Source organism: Crassostrea angulata, chromosome 3 (genome assembly GCF_025612915.1).
Source record: "Crassostrea angulata isolate pt1a10 chromosome 3, ASM2561291v2, whole genome shotgun sequence".
NCBI lineage: Eukaryota > Metazoa > Mollusca > Bivalvia > Ostreida > Ostreidae > Magallana > Magallana angulata.
Genome location: NC_069113.1, coordinates 2,790,020 through 2,817,366, shown reverse-complemented (window position 1 = coordinate 2,817,366; position 27,347 = coordinate 2,790,020). Strand labels below are relative to the sequence as shown.

The following is a 27,347-nucleotide window of genomic DNA, read 5'->3' as shown; positions in this document are numbered from 1 at the left end:
TTAAGTTTTTGTAATATTTATTTTCAAGAGAAGACCACTTACGACAAATTCTTAATTATTGCTTCCCTTCGTATATATTTCAGTACATAAGAGCAGTGGCACCAATAAAAGTTATAACAGATTTAGAATGGGATTTCTGTGATCAGACAGATTTTGCTAAATTTGTCATATTCTGTTTTAAGAATAGTTAAAACTGCCATATTCTTTGATAAATTTAGAGACAATACTATTTATGTACAATGAAATTGTTAATTAGCACATCTACATTCTTATACTTTTTACATACATACAGACAACATCATTAAAACATGATGATGCAACATGTACATGTATCAGAAATGCTGCTTTTTCAACTGCACAAAAACCAGCCTCTGGGAGTGAAGAGAAAGCACAGGGCTGGCCAAGGTACATCTGTATTCATGTCTAAGCAAGAAGTGGTATGTTAGTTTCTGAATCCCTTTGAGTTCCAATGAAGCATCCACTGCCATCAAATGAGGCCAGGCTTCATTTATTACTGGATTATCTCCCATTTTCAATGAAAATTTTCTACAGAGAACACTTATTTTTGAAACAAAGTACACAATATCAGATTACCATGACAAAATGATGACATGAAACAGTGAATACAGATTTTCAATTTCCAATGTCATAGAGGCACTCTGAAGAGTACAATCTACAGGGCAACAACAAAATAAATAATGAATACAAATGAGAAATTGATGACAAGGCTGACTGGGCCTGAACACTCAAGGTCAAGGCCTTCACAGATTGACCCCTCTGAAGGTCAATAATTCACTGAGGCAAGTCCTTCAGTCATTGCTAGCACTGGGCAAAGTCTCAAAGATTTTCTTTAAATAATCTGAAAGAAACAATTGCACTGAGTCAAACGGAATGGCTTGTTGTCAGAGAAAGCTACAGAAAATACTTGTTGATTTATGATTATAATTAAAATGTTGCTTACCTATGAATGAATATCACTGCTCCTCATATGCATACCCTATTAACATTGTCTCTCTGAAAAAAATAAAGAAGTGATCAATAAGTTAACATAGATAACATCTTGGTATCAAATCAAAATTCATCAACTTTTAACTGTTGTTTACTTACTGTGATGAGGGAGGCTGGTACGTTATTGCTTGATTTCTACAGAAATACATAAATATAATTAGGTCATCTGAATTTATGAAAGCCCATCATCCTTACTAGTACACTTATTCTAAGTTAATTGAGTAACTAAAAAATTTTCTTTAACATCTTGAATTACATGTAACTCGATGTTGTTGTAGTTTTTGTCTTCTTTTTTTTTTTATCAAGTTACAATACTTTGTCAGAAATCAAAACTTCTTCACAGAATATTTCATTTTAAGGGATTTTGAATTTCAATCATTCATTATGGACAATACAATTAAAACCAATGTCATCTTTCATATACAAATACATGGACATTCATCAGTGATCTCATTAACAAACAGTATATCCAAAGAGTATATTTTTTTTGCTTGTTGCTGTTTTAGTATGATAAAGAGCAGAGAATAACATTTCTGAAACACTGTAAAACTTTGTTGCTCTGATGATGTAATACAAACAACCAAGAGTGAAAAAGGCAAGAGCATGAGTGTCCTATTTTTTGGCTTTCAGTTTCTACATATTCAAGTTTACTGTGAATTTTGTGAATGTAATCAGACTTGTAAAATGTTGATTTAATCAGAGACTTGTTAATGCCACCAGAGACTTGTTTATGTAAATAGAGACTTATTAATGCCATCACAGACTTGTTAAGGTATCCGATGTACAATTGACCAAAAAATGATGCCTGGTAAGGTATATATTCAATGTACTCGTTTGATAGGTAAGGATATGTAGTTTCTAAAAATAGATGTTTTTCCCGCCAAATCACTATGGGGAAGTAACTCTAGCTCTGCAAAACACGCATGGTAAAATACTTCTTTTCTTTGACGAAAACATGTGTAATCATTAATAATATTTATCAAATAAATATTACTAACATATTTAAATAAAAATTAAGTTTTAAATAAATTGATTACCTTTATCAATATCTTTTTTTATTTTTGCTAATTTTTTTTTACAATGACCATGACGACTCGCACGATTTTTAACCGTGCGTGCAAGAACCGTGTGAAATGTTTTATTAGAATTCATTCCAAACCTTTTATTCGTAGAAAACAATATATATTGTGTTATCTTTTACTCAAAATTGTATCCTTTTTAACAAAAAAATTAAGTCAGTTTTAAAATGGAGACTGTCGATAAAGTCTGACTACGATGTTTCCGTATCGGTACAATTGTGGAATGCACAATACATCAACATGCTTTACACATTTATAACAAAATATGAATCAACCATAAATGACGCTGTGATGGTGTAATGAGCATGCATTTTTTACACAATAATATTATGTAGAAATACCACACATAACATGCATCGGACATCGGCTATCTGGCTGAACCTGTCAATGAAATCTCGAATGAAACGAATTGACTTTAAAGCAGTCGGAATCAGTATCTAATAGTATTATTTGAATGATATAAAATCCAGCGATTTTGAAAAAGTAAAAAATGTACCGTTCATGCACATACATGTAATATGAAATGCGAGAGAAGAAAATTGTTTGGAATCCCGATGAAAAAATAAATCAATGATTAGAAATTTCATTATTTGACTCTTGTTAACTTGATTTACGGAAAATAACAAGGAGATGTTTTAACACAATAATTACAATAAACGTGTGCAAGCATTTTAGCCACGAAATCCGTATGCATGGTACTTATTAAAAGTAGTTAGTAGGAAATACGCTGTTATACAAATGTTAGGTCCGAAACACTCTGTATGTATAATGAAATTAGGTATACAAAAAATTGAACAAATTGAATAGGGCCATACGATTAACAGACTACCCCAATTCAGGTTATGCACAGTCACAATATCTATGAAATCAATGATTTTAAAAACGACCTCCTCAGTACTTTTCGACGAAATACGTGACTTGTGTACTGCAACTTTTACTCTATGAATTAGGATTTTTTTCTTCACGTTATTGCAAGAGCGCCGCGGGAAAAAAATAACGTCATACAACGGCAAATGACGTAAAGCTACTACAGCGTCACAATCAGCGTAAGGGGGATAAGTTAAAAAAAATCGTTTTAAAATCAAGGAAAAAAAAATATTGCTTGACTTTATGCATCAATTGTTTATTCTTTATCGTTTATTATGTCAGATCAAAAATAGTGCGACTTTTTGAAAATTTATTTCAAGCTCCGTAATCTACCGAGCTCATCCCGGAAAATCCCGAGCTCTCTGGCTCAATTGTACATCGGATACCTTAATATCATCAGAGACTTGTTAATGCCATCAGAAACTTGTTAATGCCATCAGTGACTTACTGATGTAATCATATTCTGTTAATGTAATCAGACTTGTAAAATGTGATGTAATCAGAGACTTATTGATGTAAACATATTCTGTATGTAGATTTGTAAAATGTTGATGTAATCAAAGACTTGTTGATGTAATCAGAGACTTGTTGATGTAATCAGAGACTTGTTGATGTAATCAAAGATTGTTGAAATAGAGACTTGTTGATGTAAACATATTCTGTATGTAGATTTGTAAAATGTTGATGTAATCAGAGACTTGTTGATGTAATCAGAGATTGTTGATGTAATCAGAGACTTGTTGAAATAGAGACTTGTTGATGTAAACATATTCTGTATGTAGATTTGTAAAATGTTGATGTAATCAGAGACTTGTTGAAGTAGAGACTTGTTGATGTAATCATATTCTGTATGTAAATTTGTAAAATGTTGATGTAATCATATTCTGTATGTAGATTTGTACTTACAGGTCCACACTGCTGTTACTGTCACTCCCCAACTGGACTGATATCACATTGCTGAAGTCAACAGGAAACAAGCATATAATAATAATAATAATGGTGTGTTTTTCAAAAAATGTCAAGATGTCTAATACTTTACAATTTCACTCATGGTGATTGTAAACTTAATGGAAGTGGTTTAAGGAAAATACGACAGTTTTTAAGAATTGATCTCACAAAATCTGAGAGTAAATAGGGAGATAACGGACTTAACCAAGTAAATTCATTACTTGTATAGTTTACCACCTGAATGCAGCAAATCAGTGATTTGCATCCTGTTGAGTTCTACAGAGGGTATCCCCTATGACATGGGAGACAATTGGACACTTACTTTGCTTTGGCATGTGTCAGTATGTGAGACTTCAGATTAGTGGACTGGGCAAACTTTTTGTTGCATCCGTCGAATGGACAGACATATGGGCGGTCGCCAGTGTGAATCCTGACATGAGTTCGAAGATTGAAGTCCAAGGAGAACCTCTTCCCACATCCCTCAAACGTACACTGCAAGACAGAATTATCAACCAGTTAGTAATGCTGTGTAATTAAGGCCCCTCCTTTCCCTAGTAACCTTTAGCTTCGGGTGCTACAAATTTTAAAATATAATGCAGCAGGTTGGGATTTACTTTGTATAACTTGAAAAGGGATAAACCCAATTTTCTTTATGACTCAAAATTAAAGTTATTTTTCTTTTCAATATGGCATTATTATTAATTAATGCCACAGCATTTTGCCAATGCTGTAATGCCTGAGAAATGTTTCCTTTATGGCCTTAATGGCAATCCAAAAATCTACAAAAAAATTCCCAATGGATTTTTGTATTGTATTGAAAGCTAAATAAGTACCAACCTGGAAAGGCTTTTCTCCAGTGTGAACCAACTGATGTCTCTTTAGTTTGGAGCTCTCTACAAACGCCTTTCCACACTCCGCACAAACATGAACTCGAGGGCCGTGCGTGTGCAGGTGTTTTCTCATGGCCGAGTTATCTCGAAACATTTTGCTGCAGCCCTGTCAAGTGAAACGTAACTAAAGATATAGCTTATTGTTGTTGTCACATAGTCTTAAGGAATATTGGAAAATAAGACCATATTGTCCCTTTATTTAGTAGAGAACTGAGCTATATCTACCTTGTGAGGACAGGGAACTGTTCTGGGAACATCATCGGCTGGCTTGCGGGGCTTAATTCTGGAATCCAAAACATTGACAAGATTAGGATGTTTGAAAGGAAATCTTGGTTAGTTGAAATTATCCAGATTTTTATCAGTATAAACTTTATAGATATATTTTATTAACATGTATTAAATTTTAAAAAATATAGCATAATAATGTCCTACAAATATTACTAACAATGTACAAGATACAATTGCATTCTATATCAAGAATCAATTCATTAACATAATTATGACATTAAAGAGTTAGGAGTGAAAAGAACAACATTAAACATCCTGGCTATCTTGCCAATGAGCAGAAAGAAGACAACAGATGTAGCAAATAAAGTCATAGTCTACAACAACTGTGTGCTTACTGATTAATAAAACTTAGAGGAAGATTTTAAAGAGAGATTTCCTGTCACTGACTCTTACCTAACTCTGTTTTTTTTTGGTGCTTTTTTCGTAACTCATTTCGATTTTTTCCCAAATTCTTTACTGTCGTTAAGAGATAAAAGAATAAGATATTTTAGTGTGAAAATGTCCCAAACAAAGTGAGGCAGTGAGTCCAGTGACAGAGGCGGTGCCCCAGGAAGCATACAGAGTGGGGGTGTGAAGAGGAGGTCAGAGACAGAAAGCGGTCCCCAGAAGCCAGGTGAGATAAATACCTTGAGTGCTGCAGCAGAGTGGTGTCCCTGTGCTGGAGACTGAAAAGAGGAGACAACAACAAAACAGATCATTACTAGACGTCTCCCTGTGTCAGCACTCAAGGACACCTGCACCCAAACAGGTGCTCTATGACTAACCTAACCTCTCGTCTACCTTACACTTTCACTACAGAAAATTACTTCAATGAATCGATAATAACAATTATATTATTCATACAAAACTCTAACACTCCAAAGCATTCACCCAGTAGATAAATAAAGAAGTGAAGCAAATTGCATCCACACACAACGTTCATGCCAGCCTTGTAATTTACTGAAGAAAAATAAAACATTCTAGAATTCATGCATTTCCTTGCTACATTCATTATACAAATTATCTTTGGGTGTTCAACCTATGCATCCTTAGATGTGTTCACCATTTACTCATTAATTCAAATTTGATGTCCAACACAGGATATTATTCTCTCAAAAATTGGTAAGCTTAACCCTTCCTTTCATCTTCCCAATTATCATATCATGTGTCATTTCAACACATTTGGTGGTTATGCCAGTTGTATTGTTTGTTAAGGTAATAGCAATAAAATCAAAATAAGAAATAATAGACTAAATCTATTAAATTTCAAATTTATCATATGGTTCCTCCCAATGGTGAAACACCTAGGATAAAAAAATCTAAGTGACGTGGAGGAGGTTATCAGCCCAGATTACATCGTTTACATTCCAAAAGGAAGCTAGATAAAAAGAATATCTTGAAGAGAACAGAATACCTTGCAAATTCTGCCAGCTGTTTGGGGTCACTGAGGTCAAGCCCTGGAATGCCCCCTGGTGGCAGTTTCTTGCCTGTCATGTATTCTGTGAAATCTGCATCTGTTTCTGATACTGATGCATCTTCTTCCAATTTGATTTTGTCATCTGTTCCTACAAAAAGTATTTCAATACTTCTATTATAAGGTACAAAATTTTAAAAGAGTTTAAGTCTGACACCGAGCTACACCTTTGTAATTAAATTGATTCTGTTACCATGGTAACTATAATTATAAATGTAGTATTTAACACACTGTGTATTCTTATAAAAACTAAATGGTATAAATTAAATAATAAACTTTTGCAAAGTGATTGAAATGCATAGGATGTAGAATTATTATACCATTTCGGGACCAATCACTTAAATGGGTTAAAACAGCCCATATGCATTTGGGTTGTAATACTCCAAATGGTGTAAAGTGCAAAAAATGCAAATTTTACAACAAAATTTAACCATAAGTTGAATAAATTTCACTTCTATTGGACACGATTTGAGATCAAAAATTTTATCGTCATTTTTTTATGTATAAAATGGTTAACTGGTGCATTTTAAATGATTGACCAAAATATTGAATGTCAAAGTCAAGTTATAAGCGAGATACAGAGGTAAGAATTGATTGTTATGTACACAAAGCTCGAGTCTTATAGTTGTTTACAAAAATGTAATGTAGAGAATTACCATTTTGTAGACAAAATGACAAGTAAAAAATTATCTAAATTAATTCATTATCTTCATAAATACTATTATTAACAAAAGAAAGAAACAATTGATTGAAACTTACACCAATACAACATAAATGTAAAAAATGACAATATTCGAGCTATGTTTACAAAACAAAGAATTATGAACTCCGTATCTTGCTTACGGTGTAACTTGATATTTGCCTTTCAAACTTTGACATAGCATTATAAATTTCTATATTTATCAGTATAAACATTGAAAATGGAAAAATAAAATTTGAAAATATTAAGTCAAATCGTGTCTAAGTCCCTTTAAATTATATTTGGCAAAATAACACAAATTTTTTTTTTTTTTTTTTTTTCTTTGGCAAATATTTATTTGCATTCGGGATATACTATTATAACCCATTTGAGCAATTGGTACCAATCTTATGTTAAATGTTTATTTATTTTTTTTCTTTAACCATTTATATATACATAATAACATTAAGAGCATGTCTACGAGAAAACCATGCAAAAGGTGGTGGGAGCAAGGTTCTCTGATCAACTTCATATTTTGTGTGTAACAGTGTGCATCTATATGAATTAATTTGCCATAAAAATTTTTTTGATGTGGTCAGTCTAAACTTGGTTCTGCAGCACTGTTACTAAAAATAGCATTTTGACCCTTTTAAGAATAAAATTTTGTATAATTCACCAAATTATTGTTAAGAATTCTGAGTTTAGTTTAAATATGAATTCAAAAAGTCATTTAGAGTTAACACTAACAAGGTACACTTGTGTAATTCATTTTGTGAGAATTCCCATATATTCTTTCTGTTAAGTGCAGATAGGTCACAAATCTGGCATGTTTCCAACTTTTTGTAAAATTGTGAAAATATACATTTTTTAAATGCTTAAAAGTCAGAAAATGGCACTTTAAATTCACTAAATCTGTTTCTAGTTATATAAGGACATTTATCTTTACAATATATCAAAACTCTGTCTTTGGACTCTCAATAATATTGCAAATATATTGTCTTAAAGTTGGACATTTTTTTACTTTTAAAACTCTCCAGAATCTGTAGTTTGGCATTAGCTTTACATTGTAACATGTATATTATGGGGAAAAAAACAGACATATTCGCGAGCCAAACAATATTTTACTGAACTGAAGGATTGCTTCAACATGTTTCAGGCTTTTTTTTTTAAATCAATGTCATTAAAACACGAGAAATCATGGGAAAATGGGAATTTGAATATACATGTAAGCTGAAGTGGACTTATTTGCCAGTGCTACACATTAAGACACGCAGAGTGCCCATTAGATACACAAATGAATAATTACAGGGGCAAAACTACAAAATTCAAAGTACTGAAATACTTAAAGCCGGGCTCTTTTGGTGTGTAATTTTACATATTGTTTACCACAGATTGACAATCTCTCTCTCTCTCTCTCTCTCTCTCTCTCTCTGCGTGTATTACATGTATGTATTGATCTTTTCATTTTTTATACTTGAACTCGTGATTTTTTAATTCAGGATGTAGGACCAAATTTCAAAGCCCCCCCCCCCCCCCCCAAAAAAAAGCAACAAAAAAAACCCCCTAAAACAAGCAAACAATCAAAAACAAAAAAAAAAACAAAAGGATCACCTCCATGAAAAAAAAATGATTAAACATATCTTTGTTGAATTTAACAGAATATTTTTAAAAATGTGGAAGTGGTGTGGTATCAATTGCCAATGAACGTCCATCACATTAAATGATCATAGAATAAGGTAGATTTGGTAATCATTTTTGTCCGACAGTATAAAGGATTGAACTTTTATTGTTTGAGGGGTAGAGGGACCCGATATCAAGCCTGAAAAAATGTTAATAAAAAATATGATACATCATACATTACGCTTAAAATTAGTAAATATCAGCAGAATATCAGCGTAATATAATATAGAGACACATTTTATTAGCATTTCATTTTTTCAATTTATTTAATCACAAGACAATAAGAGAGTGTAAAAAATTTGGCTTTTTTATTAGACTGCTTCATAACTCTGGGACCAGGTCTTCTTATGATGGGTTATAATTAAATAACATCCCAAATAACAATCTCACAAAAACAAGTTATGATGTCTATTTTAATATTTGGGATAACTTTTTTATACCGGTAGTTCATGTTTATATTCATATGTGGTTTTCGCAGGTTGAGATCCCCGGGGGACAGGGTAACCTAACACCTCATTTTTTCCTTTACAACTATATTTTAATTTTAAGAAAAGGTGCAGTCGTTTTACCGGTAACGAATTAGTATGCGGTTTCGTCGTGCATGCGACTATTATTATCGGAATTCCAAATGTTTTTATTTTTGTTTAATTCACATTTCTTTGTCCTTCTAAAATGTAGTATCAAACTTCCGAAAATATAAAGGATGAATTACGGAGATAGTAATTTCAACACCCCCTCCATTTTCCTAGTTTCGAATTCGTTTTCCAGTATCGAATCAAGTGCCTCTATTACTTCTGACCGGATATTTGGAGGCGAATTAATTTCAAAAATGTACTAGAGGTACATGTTAATAGACTTATAAATGAAGAAAGAAAAATAATTGTGGGAATATGTCATTTAAACAAATAATACGATCGTTATTTTTATCATACCGTTTTCCTGTCAAATTGAAACTGGAATTTATTAAACAGTTTTCATTTGCGTTACTTTATGAAATTCAATTTTCATGAAAACACTCTATAATAGTAATTGATTGTAAGGAATTTTCATTTGCCTTTGTTTTGCCCGTATATCTATCAATATATCGAGCGAAATAATGCCTCTATTGCAGTGAACCGAAAGTAGGAAAACTACACGTGGTTCTATTTGAGGTCGTAATTTCATTCAAAGCTCCATTATTATCTAATATAATGCATTATCTTATTAAATGGATTATAATTACTAATTATCCACCAAATAGGGGTCAATAACAAACTTATTTTCATAGTTAGGTTTATTTGTTTTCACACTTTCGTTTATTCTGCCTTGCACTTCCGGCAGCTCATACCTGGTCACCTTTTTAATTTGTAAACAATTCGGTAATTGTGCAAATGTCAAATAACTTCACACACTGATAGAATATTTATTTCTGTATTATAATTACCTAGCTAGGATTTTTCAAAAGCTTACCTTCGTCTTTTAGCAGTATTTTTTTTTCTAAAAATTATTTGATACTGGCAAATATTCGTTACCGGTAAAACGACTGTACAAACTTTAATTTTTTCCAAGAGGAGATAAACTGCTAATAGAGAGGTAGGGAGTAGACCTCTCTATTAATTTCAGATGTACTTACTGTGTTACATTCTCAAGAACTTAAAAAAGCCTGGCCCCCTCCCCGTCATTTCAAGATTCCATGAAGTCTAACCTCAACATCTAAAGGGTAGTTTTTAGATGGCCAGTGAAATGTACACGACGTATAGAAATGTGATGTCTATTGCAACAGACACCGATGAAAACGATGAAAAATTGCACGAGGCATTCCTAGTGAATTCCAAATTATTTCAACATAGAAAGAATAATCTTAGTGTGACCAGGCTACGCTCAGGTCATACCCCATTATAAATTAAATCTTTGTAAAAAATCAGTTCTCGTTTTTGTGGATTTTTTCGAGCAAAATATGATAATCTGTGATTGAGATTATCTTGGAAAATTTCCCCTTTATCTATTTTAATTGTACTTCTATCACAAGTTTAATGTATATTTTGATTAAAATTTCGTCCAAATGTGCTGCTTAATTATATCGGGACAGAAAATAGCAGTTTATAGACTAGATACAAGTCTCCATCAAACTTCAATATGTGATATAGTGAATAACACTAACAAGATGGGGCAATTTTTGTGCAATTAAAATCATTCAATATCATAACATATATTAACAACACTCACAGCATTTCTCTTACACATGTAGCCTGAACTTGAACTTGTATAAGCTTTGTCAACATTCTGACTAGTTTACCTTCTCTACAGAAGAGCGCAACAGGGGAGACAATTCTAACAGTAGTAATGAAATGCAAATGTAATGAATAAGAATTCTATGAGAAACAATGATATCCACTATTTTTTTTTTAATTAAAAGCAAAATAGGGTGGGTTTGTTCATGTTTAATTACAAATATTGACTTCAGTGGATCAAGATCGCTTGTAAAATAAAATTTCAAAAACCAACAAATTTTTATTTTATTTGAAAATGGGATGTTTTTGTTAATTTATTACTTTTTAGTCCTTGAGAGTCCAAAGATGGATTTTATATATTTGTAACAATACATCAAACATTTTCTTATTAACACAAAATTTCAAAAAATAATGTGCCATTTTCTGAGAAATTCTTTCTGAAAAATTGACAAAAATGTATAATTATCATTTCTTGGCATCCTGCCAACATTTACACCCTTGGGACTTCATGGTGTATATTGATATATGAAAAAAAATATGCAACGATTAAAGGTTTGAACTTCCTCTTTAAGAATATAGTCTTATTTTTTTCAAACATTGTTTATACATTTTGTAATTAATTACTGAATTTGACAATTTTTCTCTTATTTTTTCTGGATTTTAGAGGCTAATTAACCAGAATGCAATACTGGCCGTTACTATAAATAGAAACATCCAGTGCAAAAACAAACATCATATATCTGACTCTAGATGGGTATCCTTTAAATCTATGATAAAATTCTGTTCATTCTTGAGACTTGCTGTCGCAGCTTTTTTCCATATTTGCATGGTTTTCTCGTAGACATGCTCTTAACATGTGTATCAAAGTACACAAGAAAATGTTTATGCACAGAAATCACTGTATAATTGTTCTGTGCTATGATTGGACGCTTTACATCTGACGTCACAAAATCTGAGCCTGAGCCAAGATGGTGATTTCGAGAAGGAAGCCATATTGTTGATAACCAACAATATCTCCCATTTCCAAAATGCATTCGCTCACAATGATTTATCCAAGCTCCTTATACCTTTATTTAATCATAAATCAAAAGGAAAAAAACTAAGCTTTTGAGTTCCGTAAAAATAGAATTTGCTCGTACAAGAAAATACAAAGAATTTCTGCAAAGTTTTATAGCACCCGATACAAATGGCCGCCAGTCGCCATTACTCTACCACCGCCATATTCTTTTTCATGGCGGCGCCCAGCAAAACATGATGGCCGACACAAAACCAAAACAAAGTTGATTATCTAGCGATTTTTGAAATAATCGACAAATGGTTAGCATGACATGGGGTAAAATGGATATAAAACGAACATATCTCGGGGGCGCCTGAAACGGTGACGTCATTCAAGCTACCTGGCCTCTTTTATTCGCAAACTTATTTTTCGACTCGATACAGTCTATTTGTATCTTGTTAAATTCGAAACAAATGTACAATATGCATCAAGAACAAATGAAAATAGTATAAAATACCTGTAGCCCACATGGTAACCGAAAATTCTCCTTCCAGTGTTTTTATTTGCACTTGCTTCTGTTCCCATTTTTTAGCTGACGACGGGGAGTCGAGAGTCAATTCAGTGCCTAAACCGCTTAAAAGTCCACGATTTTTTGCTCCTCTCTTTTTCCCTCTACCTCGCTTCAATGTGTGTGTTTCTTCTGTACTTATTTCAATTTCAGGGGCAGGCACTGGTATAGAATCAGCATACACGAGGTTTGGATCGTTTGGATCACCTACAACTTCTTCTCTTGTTTGTAAAACGATTTCCTCCTGTGCATCTGGGAGTGGTTGAAGAGCTATCATAGGTTGAACTTCAACTGTTTCATCTGTTGTCTCAACTGTCTCTATTGGCATTTCAACCGGGATCGATTCGACTTCAACTTCTTGAATCTCTACTTCGGAGCCTATGACGGACGCCATTTTGATTTCACGTCAATGGCGGGGATACCTTCGCTGGGGTCAAATCGCGTAGTTACTTCTGAGTCACATGACATATTTTGCATAACTGTCACGTGACTTGACAAGGACTATAGTGGTACGATTGATAGGTGAGGCGATCAGAAGGGAAAATCAGTCTTGTAACGGGAAGGTTACATATGCAAAATGGGTGCACGCGTTTCAAGAGAAGATTATGAATGGGTTTACACTGAAGAACCACATGCCACAAGAAGAAAAGAAATCATGGGTAGGTTTTTTTATCTGATATTAAAAATGAATTTGGAATTTATCGTTTCGGTGGCCCTTCTGCACTTGAAATGTATCTGCACACAGCTGATGCATGACAGACCGGTGCATGCTGTTTGACGCTACTGGCGCAGTATATTTTTGACGTTTTTTTTATATCAAGTGCAAGTTTCGCTTTTGCGACTACAAACATGTCCAGAACTATATTGATGTAGTATAATGTTAAATAAATTAAAACTATTTACATGTTTCAACATTTTACATAATATGAAGGTACGTGGGCTGTGTTGGGTTTCCATAAAATTGTTTGAGTCATGTCTAAATTGGTGAACGGTTTTCTTTGTTAAAGCTAAATTTCTTCTAAAATCCTGCTAAATCAATAATAGGGTAAATTAATCTTTGATAATAATAATTTTATTCATGCAGCAATAAAATTAAAGAGTTTTTTGAAAACCGAATTTGAAATTGCCTATGAAGTTCTGCTTGCCTTCACATTTTTGATGCCCAAATCTAAGGGGGAGGGGGTCTTTAATCCCCAACCTCCTGGAAAATTCAAAATCCCATTGTATATTTACTGAAAAAAAGGCCTTGGACCCTCCCTGGCAAACACAATCATGCCTTGGACACTCCATCCACCCCCGGACATGCAATATGTTATTCAAGCAAGCTCTTAAGCAAACAGTTTCACGGTTTTATTTTCAGTGTATACAAAATTATAAAGATCAAGTTCCCAATAATACACTTCCACATCTTAAATTGTGAGGTCAAATTAATAAATGGTATGATATATGTAACATTTAATATCAATATTCCTCACATATTGAAAAATGATGACATACTGTTAGATAACCCATGTACAAAACATCATAAAAACGAAGGCAATTGCACATAGTTTAATCATAAACAAATAAAAAAGCTTTTTTTACAAATTGCAATGATGTACTCTATTTGTCACGGCTGTTGTTTGTTAAACTGTGAATTATAACAAGAGTTGTTAAGTTTGGCCATTTAAATTATAAGTCAATCGTTCCAGATGAACTGAATTTAAGAAAGCAGACTTAGCTGAATATTACGTTTAATTTTAAATAGCCCCTTGCACTACAGTATTTATAAGATACTGACCTTTTAAAATGATGTAACAAGAGATCTTTTATACATGGAGACTTTTTAATTTAAACCAGCAGTGATAATCTTTACATTAATACAGAAAAAGAAAATAAACTGACATCTCTTTATGTTACATAAAAGGTGAAAAGAAACACTGTTAGGTTTATTTTTTACCAACTCACTGTATGGTTTGTACCAATTAAATTACTACCAAAAAATGTTTTGATTATTTTATGATTAACTCGTTATTTTCTATTATCAATCATACCAACACATATGACTATAATTGAACTTAAAAATCCTTCCTCTATTATAGATTGGAAAAGAAGCGAATTCTCCTGTATTTTTACCAAAAGTTATACTGTACACATATTACTATCTTAAAACTTATACTGTGTTTTGATTTAACTTGTTTTCACTTGGACTGAAATGTCACACTTTTATTGGTTTAAACATAGCACATTATTGCTTCATATATCTATATATTTGTTTGGTGAGAAATAATATTAGGCAATATGGCCGTCATTGGCCTCCGTTTTGCTTACTCATTTCAACATTTCATAGTATTTAATACATAAACTGCATGCCGTAAGTTCTTAAAGTATTTGGAGTAGTTGCCCTTTGAAATTCTTTAAAATTAGAGTAGTTTCCCTTAGAATATTGACGTCACATTGTTTTGTCTGGAGCAGAACAAAATGGAAGCGTGGAAATTAGCTCAAATCTCTGCAGAGAAAGGGAGAAAACATTTAAAATTGAATAGCAACAAAACATTGTAAGTAAACATGGGTGAAGCAAGATTTTTAAAGAGTATTTGAAAGGGGAGATTGAAAATTTTGAGGAGTTTAAATGAGTTAAGTTGGACGAGATGTTAGGCATCTTGTACATGGCTTTGCGTAGATCATCGCTATTTGAGAATAAATATGTGGCTTGATAGTCCTCGGGAAAAACAAAACACTTATTAGGTTAGTTACTGACTCACTACGGAAATATATTGGGTTGATCAATCTCATAGACAGCTCGGCTTCGCCTCGCCCTCTATGAGATTGATCAACCCAATATATTTCCGTAATGAGTCAGTAACTAACGTAAAGAGTAATATTAGTCTGAAACAAACATGAACAATTTACCACCTTGATTCAAAGTCATATATATTTACTTCCAGATGCTAATTGTTGCATAAGCCCCTTTAAGAAAATATTGACTTGCTTTACCTGTAAGGCTAGGTGCAGAACAGTAGCTCCATGGGAAATTTGGGATGACTGACCCTGGACACCCCTGCGAATGTTATCGTCATTAAAATTTTAGACCACGTGGTTTTATTTGACCCTTTCTGGTTCGCAGTTAAAACCGTGCCTCGTGTTTATGGTCTATTTCACAGAATCTTGGTACTTGTAGTCAATATAAAACCTTTAGGTTTATTGATTTTAAATTTTATCTTCATTAATTGGTGGATAAAATGTGTTCTAGAAATAAATGTGACAATACAAAAAATAGTTTTTTTCTGCTGTTGCAACAATAAACATGATTATAAGAGATCCGCTTTAGGGTTTATTTTCGATCCGCGCCTGACCTAGTAATAGCATCAATAGTGAAACAGACTTTACTATTTTATGCAGAATGTTCCTTGAAAATGGCTCGATATACTAAGTTTTTATGCAAAACAGAAACACATTATTTTTTTTTTTAAAAACATGGTATTGCACACAACAAGCATCAAACATGGCTATGATTTAATTATGTAACCCAATGTTTATATTTTTAACCACTCTACACGTGGTTGAACACGAACGATAACTCTTTTTGAATATCATTGTTTAATTTAAATAACCACAAGGTAGTGAAATAAAACATACATCTTAGACGATTTTCATGGTTTAACATAAATTGAAGCAGGATATGATATGAAAAAGGACCAGTACTTACGTATTTTGAGAATATTATCCGAACACATATACTTCCGCTCGAAATTTCACAGGAACTGAACAATTCTCGGTGAAGTCTCGTGAACTTTCATTCGAGCACCTCTGGATTTATTATATTCTTAGCAACAATAAAGAAAACATTCCGAACACATTCGCAGGGGTGCTGGAGCTACAGTTTCATCCATACAAAAAAACTGTATATTTATTGCAGCATTTTGTGTGCTATAAAACAGGTTTTTTTTGTATGGATGGAACTGTAGCTCCATGGTCCGTCAACCCGAATTTCCTGGGGATCTATAGTTCTGCATCTAATGTAACTAAGAAATATGAGAAGTGTGAAATCAAGAGCATTAATGGCTGGGAAAAAAACCCAGGGCATACTACTGGTATTCCCACTTTTCTCAACTGCAATCAAGGCAGACAATAAAAAACAGATGTGATATGAAAACTTGATTAGATTTTATTAACCTTCATGCAATAAATATGTCTACATTGTTTGATTGCAGCTAAATATCCACAAGTGAAGAAACTGATGGGACCAGACCCAAATCTAAAGTACAAAGTCCTGTTTCTGGTTACTCTGCAGATCCTGGCAATGTCCGTCATCTCCACGCAATCCTGGTCCATCGTCTTTCTCATGGCCTATATATTCGGTGGAACTATCAACCATTCCTTAAATCTGGCCATTCACGAGATTGCCCACAACCTTGCATTTGGACATGGCCGTCCCCTAGCCAACAGAGCTCTTGGAATGATTGCCAATCTTCCCATTGGTGTCCCTATATCAGTGTCCTTTAAAAAGTATCACTTGGAGCATCATCGTTACCAAGGTGATGTGAAAAAGGACGTAGACATCCCAAGTGAATTTGAAGGCAAGATGTTTAACCGCACATTGTTGAAGCTGATCTGGGTGATCCTTCAGCCCTATTTTTATGCCTTTCGGCCTCTGTTTATTCGGCCTATGCCAGTCACCATCCTGGAGGTCATCAATTTCATTGTCCAGGTTCTGTTTGATGTGATGGTGTACAAGTACTTTGGTGTGAAGGCCATCTTTTACTTCATACAGGGGACATTCCTTGGCACCGGCCTTCATCCGCTATCTGGACACTTCATTTCAGAACACTACATGTTTATCAAAGGTCAGGAGACCTATTCTTATTACGGCCCCCTCAATCTGTTGACCTTCAATGTAGGGTATCACAACGAGCATCACGATTTTCCCAGCATTCCTGGATCTCGGCTCCCTGAGGTTAGTTATCTTTTTTCCTGTCTTCGTATGTTGTGCTGTACAATCTATTCATTTTTGGTACACACTGTGCGTCCAGTGGTTTGTACCGGCACGTCTTTTAACCCCAAGGAACCCCAAGGAACCCCAAGGAAACCCCAAGGAACCCCAAGGAAACCCCAAGGAACCCCAAGGATACCCCAATAACAGAAATGAATAACTATTGATACCCAAGGGGGTCTCATTAGAGTGCAAGGGTCACCCCTTACCCTTGGTACCCCAATTATACCCCAAGGAACCCCAAAGATAACCTAATAATACAGATTTATAACTCCTGATACACCATAGGAATCCCAAGGAACCTCAAGGATACCCTAATGATGCAAATTTTAAACTCGTGGTACCCCTGGGGACTCACTGGTATTCCAGACACACCTCTAAGAACCACAGGGAACCCCTGGGATATCCCAAGGAACTCCAAGAATACCCTAATAATACAGAATCATAACTCTTGATACTCCATAGAACCCCAAGGATACCCTAATAATACAAATTTAAAACTCTTATTAACCCTGAGGACTCATTGGTATTCCAGATACACCTCTAGGAATCCCAGGGAACCCCATGGATATCCCAAGGAACTACCCTAATAATACAGAATCATAACTCTTAATACTCCATAGAACCCCAAGGATACCCTAATACATTGTAATACAAATGTAAAACTTTTGATAACCCTGGGGACTCATTGGTATTCCAGATACACCTCTAGGAATCCCAGGGAACCCTAGGGATATCCCAAGGAACTCCAAGAATACCCTAATAATACAGAATCATAAATCTTGATACACCACAGAACCCCAAGGATACCTCAAGGAACTTAAAGGATAACTTAATAATACAAATTTAAATTCTTGATACCCGTAGGGACTCATTGGTATCTCAGACAAAACCCACGGATACCCCAAGGAACTTTAGGGATATTCTTATACATGTATTGGTTATATAAATTTTATAACTCTTGATATCCTTTGGAACTCCAAGGATACACTATATCTCTTGATACTTTTTGGGTCTCTTTGATATCCTAGACAAATCACAAGGTATCCCAGGAAACCCCATGGGTACCCCAAGAAACCTAAAGGATACCCTAATAGTACTCTAATAGTAATAATACAGATACCCCATTGTTATCCCTGACACACCCTATGGATACCTCAAGGAACTCCAAGGATACCCAGTAATATAGCTTTTGATACCCAAATGAACCCCAAGGATACCCTAATAACACAATTTTATATATCTGGATACACCCTCGGGGCTTTTTGATATCCCAGACACCATTAGGTATCCCACGGAACCCCATGGATACCCCAAGGAACTTAAAGGATACCCTTATAATACAGATTCATAAAACTTGATACCCCATAGAACCCAATGGAACCCCAAGGATATAGCCTAATAATTCAAATTAAAAATTCTTGATACCACTTGGGACTCATTGGTATCCCAGACACGCCTCTAAAAACCTCTATAAACCCTAGGGAACCCCACAGAAATCCCAAGGAACTCCAAAAGATATCCTATTCATACAGATTTATAACTCTTGATACACCATACAACCCCAAGGATACCCTAATATGTAATACTTTAAAACACATTTGGTCTAGCCGAAAAATTTTTGTCTATAAATTTGTTTCGGACTTGTGATATTGCATCACATTCTAAAATATAATGAAATTCATCGTCTATACGTTTTTTGTAACAGAGAGGACAAAATCTTTCATTTAATGGGATACCTTCCCATCTTCCCACTTCAACTGGTAGATGGTGATTTGAAGTACGAAAGAACTATATATATGATATGAGTTAAATTTGGCCCCCATTATTCGCAATTTTTTAAAGTGTTTCAGGTACAATAATATGTTATGTTATATTTTAGAAGAGTTGATGTAAAATTTATTTTTCACCTATTTATTTGATTTTTTTTGCACTCACTGGCAGAAAATGATGTCAGAAGTGACGCTATTTCTATATTTCAATCAAAATCAGTCCAAAATTTACATTTTTCTTATCTTTTTATGAATGGGAAATATAGAGGGCATGCTTGAACAGGGAAAATTTTTTTGTCCCTTATTAGCCTTGGCTAGATACATCTCTGATTAAAATATTTTGTTTGTTCAAGCATGCTTTCTATTTTTTCTGAAAGAAAAACTGCTTGAAAACAAGCTGTTTTATGCTAAAAATGCAAAAATGGCAGGAAAAGGTTGTCTTTATGATGTCATATTTCTAAATTCTGGGACATGATAGAACAAACCCTTTTTAATTGTGAAAATTTACTTCTATTAGAAGTATCTAATTAATTTTTTAAACTTTATATTAAACATAATCTCAAAAAACTGCCTGTGATTTTTTTTTATTAAAAATTTGCTTAAGGTCAATAATTGAACAGACTATAATTTACCTGTAATTAATTTCCTTTGTTCTTTGAAACCCTTACCTGAGCACCATTCCCACTTAGCTAAAATCAGTCACCCATAAAAATTTCAGAATTATAGCAAAGTGGGAAGACACCCAAAATTCACAAGGGTTGTCTACCAATAAACAAGGAGATGTAGGTGTAGGTAAATATATTGCAACAGTGATGGTGAAGCCATTGTGTTTACATGTAAAGGGTTATGTTGGCCCTTTAATCCCTGTCCAAGAGCTACCACCAATATACAACGGGTGTCTACCTGCAATTAACAGGTATTTTGGTGCCTCTCAGGTGAACATTCTGCGCGCATAATGGGTCAATCCATTGTGTTGTACCCACGAAGGGGAGATAGCCCCACTCCACACTTCCATGATCACTTCTTGTCTTTTCTCAAAAGTACTCCAATAAGGGTAACACCCCCTATGTCAATAGTAAAACAAGTTTGGGTCTTTGTAACTGAACAATATCTTTCCCCACTTCATTTGAAAATTTCACCGAAGAAACATTGTCATATTAAGTGTTCATATGAATGGTTCACCGGAAGAATTGCAGACTTCCTTGTGGTGACATGAAATTTAGTGCCCTATTTTCATGAATTTGATATAATTTGTGGGTACTACTAAACAGAGAACTCTAGAGAACTTTAGAGAACTCTAGAGAACTCTGGCGATTTTTTCATATTTAAAGTATTTAGAACCTATTTTTGCATTTAATATGATAAAAAGGTTGTATTTTAGTCGAAATATATATTTAAAATATTTGGATTTAAGTGAATATTAATTATTTCACGCAAAACATCAAGTTGGAGGAAACTAAATTATTCAAAGGATCTCGATCCCGAGCAGTTTACAAGTCCATTAAAATTACTCTTTTTTAAATTCTTTCAACATTTAATATAATTCTTGATATGGATTTTATTTACGGTTAATTATATTTTATAATTTGTAGCGTTAGTGTCTTTATTCTCCGTTTGTGATTTGTTATGATTTTAATTAAGATACTGAATTTTTGCTTGTCGTCAAATTCAAATAGTTTTACCTAATGAAACAACTCTTCTCCATGAACATGCATTTATAAATGGACAATCGAAAGAATATCCGAGATCCGCTATGGCACAATTCTGGTGGTTACACATAAAGATACTAAGAGTTTCAGCTGGGAGTTGCCATCAAATTTAAAATTTACAACGATAAAACAGTCTGACAGAAATCATTTTAAACGAATTAGTTTGACTTACTTGTATTTCCCTACAGTCTCAAAAAGTAATGAAAGTATTCATTTAATCTATACTTTTGATCACTTGAAAGTTAATAACACCCCTTATATACAGTCTTTGCATGTACACGCAGTTTGTAGAAAAATTAGAAAACATACAGAGACCAAAATTCATGTCGATTGTATCAATAAAAATATATGATAATATATATGTGTTTTCAATAAATAAGGCATAATTAAAAATAACTTTTACAAGAAACAAAACATCAATTGTGAGCAATAGAATGATTAACTAGTCACTATTAAATGGAAGCAAAGTCACAACACAGACAGATTGAAACATTAGATGCACCAAAGATGTGTCGAGATGTTGTCTCTTCATGGCATACGTCATAAAATAACCAGGGGTAGCATCAAAGCATAGGTCATTTGAATTTGTTGGACTGTACATAACAAAATTGATTCATAGTGTTATCGCAGACAAAAACACTAGAAATTGTAAATATTAATTAAGTGATATAAAGGCTTTAAAAATAGTGCATGAATTGCCTTTTTCTTACAGAAGAAATTAACGGGGCATGTTCACGATTGTGGTAAAATTCTATATTTCTGTTTTAATTATTTACAATATGCTTTAGGAATACATTTTTAATGATCAAATGAAATTTAAGAGCTATTCGTTAAGTAAAAAGCAAGATACATTTTTTCTGTACAATAATAATAACGTACGTAAGTTGTTATATTTATAATAACAGAAAATGATCATTGAAATGTGATAGCTCAATATATATTATGTTGTGTTTTTACGGGCATTATTATACTAATGGCTTGAGGTAACCTGTATAATTATAAAACAATGTCTAAATGACATTAGATCGGGATCGGAGTTTGACGATCACGCCGACTAGATTTCCTTCGGGAATTTGTCTTTAATTAGTTTAAAATCAACTTTAATGAGTTTATGTATATAGTATAACATGTTACTGAACAGATAGATGCATAATTAAGCATTTATTAGCCCTTTTAAATGAAAAAATCCCAGAGTTCTCTAGGGTTCTCTAGAGTTCTTTAGAGTTCTCTGTTTAGTAGGACCGATAATTTGTTACTGATTCAATATTGGCTGATCATCAGTTGGTAAGAGACAACAAATTCTGCCGATTAACGGTACTCGATTATGATTTTCAACCGATTTGACAACATTAATTGTTAAATTCATCCAAAGTGAACAGATATTTTAAGTCAGGAGAAACATTATTTTTATCATACCAGTATGTATTGGGGTATCACAAGTGTTCCTTGGGTTGCCCAGATGTTTTTATGATATTCCATTGAGTAATTGGGTATTAATTAGTAATATGTTTTACAGTACAACCATTGGGGTGGTTATTAAATTTTATCAATTGGGTACCTTGCAATTGGGGTTCTTACAGGTATCCTTGGGGTACCAATAGTTGACCTTTGGACTCCAATGAGTATCCTGGGGTATCAATAGTTATCAATTTTTATAATTGGGGTATCCTTGGGGTATCAGGAGTGACCCGTTGATTTTTTATTAGACCGGCCTTGGTCATCAAATTTACTTTCCAACATTGAGGTATCTATGGGGTTCTCAAGGGTATGCTTTGGGTTTTCATTGGTATACTTGGGATTCATTTGGGTTCTTTGGGGTACTTATCACTTTAAATACATATGTATAACAGTAATATATTTACAAATTAATGTATCTGATGATATTTTTTTTTATTTAATTGTTTTAATGAAAAACCAACAAAATGACAATAATCCCACCCTTTGCAGTAAATGGAAATACCGGTAGCCAAGCAATGCTCTTCTGTTGATAAAACTTTGAATATCTTTCTAATAAGAGTCTTAACAGATGCAGTTAGTTGTTTCAAATTTTCCTCACTTTCTGCTATGGTTCAATGGAACTCCATATCAGAAAATTGATCCCATAGGACTTTATATATGATTTTCTTTGACAGGCTTGTTAAATTTAATAAACTCCCAAAACATTACCATAATTACCATACTATGTAAAAATATGTAAGAAAGAAAATTATTATTACAAACAATTTTAAAATTGCAGAAACACTACAATCATATCACGACAGTAATTTTAAATCTAATTTAAATTAAATTCCCTATAGGGTCACTTCATCAACTTGCATGACTAATAAATTTAAACAACTTCTAAAAATAGTTCACTTCTTTATTCTAATAATGATATTATTTATTTCCTTTTAAATCAGCCCCAAAGCCACTGCCCATTTTACAGATTATCAATTTTCCATACACACATGCTCCATCTAAACCATGGCTCAGATAATGGCCCCCTTGGGACAAATGAATTCAGCCAGCTCCTAAGAATTTATCATTGACAAACAAAAAATCTGCATTGTCAGTTGATAGAATACTTATAAAAGATAAATTTAGTTAACGCATAAAGACAAAAAACCTCCATTTGAATGTATTTATATAAATATATTTTAGGGTGTTTTAATGCTATAAATTAATAAAATCTGTAAGGATTACCTCCCTTACTTTTCAACATCAGTGAACAAAAAATAGAATGAGGAAAATGAAAACTGTCATAAAATCATTAAATCTTGTCTGATCCTAAAAAAAATTACAGGTGCACATCTTCAGATGGTGATCAACATATGTACAAATTTTCAGACTGTTCCATGCAGTAGTAAAAAATTCTATAGGGGGGACAAAGTTGCATCTACAGAGAGACGGATAGAGGGACGGATAGGGTGAAACCAATATACCCCCCTAAACTTCATTTGTGGGGGTATAGGGGTATAATGAGACTCCTGGGGTATCACTAGTTATTGATTTCTATTATTGGGGTTACTTGGGGTTCTAACGAGTATACTTGGGGTTCCTTGGGGTATCCTTGGGGTACTACGAGGTGACCCTTGGATTCAAATGAGACCCCTTGGGTATAAATAGTTATTAATTTCTATCACTGGGGTACCTTGGGGTGAGCCTTTGATTTGAATGAGACCCCTGGGGTATCACTGGTTAATAACTTTATCATTTGGGTTCCATGGGGTTCTTACGGGTTTCCTTGGGGTTCCTTGGGGTACCCTTGGGGTACTAAGAGGTGACCCTTGAAGTCCAATAAGACCCCTTGGGTATTAAAATTTATTAATTTTTGTCATTGGGGTTCCTTGGGGTATCCTTGGGGTATCCTTGAGGTTCCTTGGGGTTCCTTGGGGTTTCCTTGGGGTTCCTTGGGGTTAAAAGACGCACCCGTTTGTACTGTCAGAAATAATTAGCTTACCAGTTATTAAATGTGCTTCCATCAATATCTAATTATAATGCAAATAATTTGAGCATAAATTCTGTCAACTTACTAGGTTCTCGCCATGCTCACTGATTTTCTGTTGAATGAGCAGTATTTGGATTATTCTTCAAGGTCACTGAAACAACATTAGGAAATCTATTCCACTTGTATACCTATTAAGTATTTTAAACTAAAGTCTGAAGAGATTCAAATATTGATTCATTTTACATTTTAGCTGAAGAAGATTGCACCTGAATATTATGATAATCTTCCCCACTATACCTCGTGGGTCAAGGTCATCTACGACTTTATAATGGACCCTGAGATAGGACCTTACTCCAGAGTGAGGCGACACATCAAGGATTCTGACAAGACTGATTAACCACGGGATGTGTTAGAGGTCTTAGCTTTGTTATGTGTTATTTTTGATGTTGGTCAAATCAATGTAGTGTTTTAACAATTTTTAGACTGCCATTGTTTGATGTAGTAGTTACTGACTATGATGTAAAGAGTGATTTCATGGAGCATTTGTTTTACATGTATAAGTTATTGGCCAGTCCAGACAGCTGAAGTCTTTGTATCCAATATATAGTATATTCATGATTTTGTTTAATATGCGTCCTGTAACCAAGAGATCTCAGTCTGGGTGAAGCCATCCTCAGTGAGGTCACCCAGACTTTTATATCCTCGTATCAACTGATGAGCTCCAGGATTTTGACAGGTTACTCAGTCAAGTAGAGCTGTTACACAAGTTTTCTACCGTATGTACATTCACTGAGCAAGAAAAAGGACAGCTGTTTATAGTTTGTAAGGAATTTAATACATACCAAAATGCTTTTTAAGAAAGCACTTATACATGTATTTTATCTTTTCAAATCTCATTCACATATGATTCATGCAGTTTTATATTTTGTGAGATAAAAATCTTGGAAATTTAGGAATTTGTTTGAGGTGCTAGTGTATAAAAGCACATGTGAAGATTGAAAGATAACTTGAGATTCACGCTCAGTGCTGTTGCCAGATAAACTCAGCCAGTATTGTTTTTGTTGTCTGTGTGTTTTGTTGTTGATGTTTACAACGAATGATACAATAAGTTCTTTTGCATGACATCATGTCTGATATTTCCTGATGAAGGTACATCACTGAGCAGCTGTCAAATTCACGGAACAAAAACTACATTTTAACTGTATATGTGAAAAAAGTTATTGTTTAATCCCATATAGGCTTTCACTGGACAAAAATTGATTTTAAAATGTTGCTGTATGAAATTACACAACAGCTAGTCAGACTCTGTTGATCTGAATGGGTGTGGATAGGTGGGGTTTAACTGTTGGTCCTAATTATTTGTTATAACTAGTATTCATTAAAGAAGTCATCCATTTAAAGAAAGGCCCTCATGTTGCTTAAACAAACTATACGAATATTGACTGTTTGCCTTTGATAGAAAATCTTTAGACTTTTGTACCATTGTGAGAACAAATGTGGATAAAGTTTTATGTAAGGTTGCATGAAATATTGGTAAACTGTGTTTGGATTTTTTAATTTTATAATTTTACTTTATTGCTGTATTTTGGTCATGTAGTCCTTTGATTTATGATAAACAATCCTTAAAATTTAGAATATCAAAGCAGAAGCTCACAGAAATAATCCTTCAACCTTTCTACAATAAGCTTGAAATAGCAGTAATCCTGAAGTATGTCTTTATTGCCTGACTTCTTCATGGCCACCATGGATTTTAACAAAGAAGAATTTAACAATTTACAAACTTGGTATCCTGGATTTGTGTTAGATCAAAATCAGCTGTCTTTCTTGGTGTAGCAAAAGTGTACGCCTGTGCTAGTCAACCTAGTTGCCAGGTATAGGTATATTGATCATGCTTTTGGTAGAGAAAGGTTGATCTTGTAAATCAGGGTAGGTTTTACCTCTGTTTTTAAGGAAGGTTTTTGCTAACATACTGACATTAAGTCAGCGGGATTAGACATTTGAAGATAAATTTGTTTGCTGATAATTTAATCCCATTGTACTCTGTGCTTTAATCACTGACATGCATTATACCTTTGTTCTATATACACACTTTTATGTGATTTTTTAATGTATCATACTTGCCACTAATAAAAAATGACAGTAATTATAGATTCCTTTAAGTGTCTTTCTTTATACAAAACATATGAAATTTTTTTTTTGCAAGAGGTTATATTAAACTGCCAGTCTGTATCCCAGTCTGAAAAAATTTGGATGGACGACCGGGAGCTAGACCTGCAGCTAGGTTATATTCTGTTTATAGAAGTCGACTGGCTTAGTCAAAATTCATCTATGTATATCCTGATTCTCTATCCAAAATGTACCGGTACTTTAGGTTTGGAGATTTTTCTTTATAAACAGAATATTGACATTATCATGGTCTATCAAACAATCTTCTATGTACTAGCTGGAGGTGTCCGTTTGAACACTAATACCCAGGGGAGGTTCCTGTGTCGCCAGAGACCCGTCTTTCCGGTTCAGTATAAGCCCCCTGACAGTTTTTACAGTAAAGACGACTCCCACAGTTTGGGAGAAGACTCAGCACATTGGATCTGGTCCATGTCGGACCCCAGTAGACTTTCACACCTCAGTAAACAAGTGGAGGTGAACCACGAATCTGCTTATAATTGTAATTTGGTGTCTCTTTTCTTGTCGATTATAATCAACTAAAAACTTGGCAAATAAATCTACCCAGTCTACCAATAGTGCAGAACAAATGACTATAGGATTTTTGACAACCGCTTTCTGGTATTTGATCTTGTTA

At 33.8% G+C, this 27,347-nt stretch overlaps 2 protein-coding genes across 3 annotated transcripts; one reads left to right on the top strand and one right to left on the bottom strand.

Annotated features, from left to right (window-relative positions):
• On the bottom strand, positions 1–13,123 carry LOC128178014 (transcriptional repressor protein YY1-like). 2 transcript variants are annotated; one of them, XM_052845002.1, is made up of 10 exons: positions 12,617–13,122; positions 6,474–6,624; positions 5,707–5,745; positions 5,018–5,075; positions 4,740–4,898; positions 4,225–4,394; positions 3,861–3,911; positions 1,108–1,143; positions 962–1,014; positions 1–859 (listed from the first exon to the last, which is right to left on the bottom strand). In XM_052845002.1, the coding sequence occupies exons 1-9, from the start codon at positions 13,059–13,061 to the stop codon at positions 975–977; spliced, it is 1,149 nt and encodes a 382-aa protein (XP_052700962.1). In that variant the 5' UTR covers positions 13,062–13,122; the 3' UTR covers positions 1–859; positions 962–974. The 2 variants fall into 2 exon arrangements, with proteins under 2 accessions (XP_052700962.1, XP_052700963.1); XM_052845003.1 differs by lacking the exon at positions 5,707–5,745 and having other exon boundaries at positions 12,617–13,123.
• A 38-nt stretch (positions 13,124–13,161) lies between these two features.
• LOC128178015 (sphingolipid delta(4)-desaturase DES1-like) lies at positions 13,162–26,697 on the top strand. The gene is made up of 3 exons (XM_052845004.1): positions 13,162–13,326; positions 16,861–17,603; positions 24,798–26,697. The coding sequence occupies exons 1-3, from the start codon at positions 13,245–13,247 to the stop codon at positions 24,942–24,944; spliced, it is 972 nt and encodes a 323-aa protein (XP_052700964.1). The 5' UTR covers positions 13,162–13,244; the 3' UTR covers positions 24,945–26,697.
• The last annotated feature ends 650 nt before the right edge of the window (positions 26,698–27,347 follow it).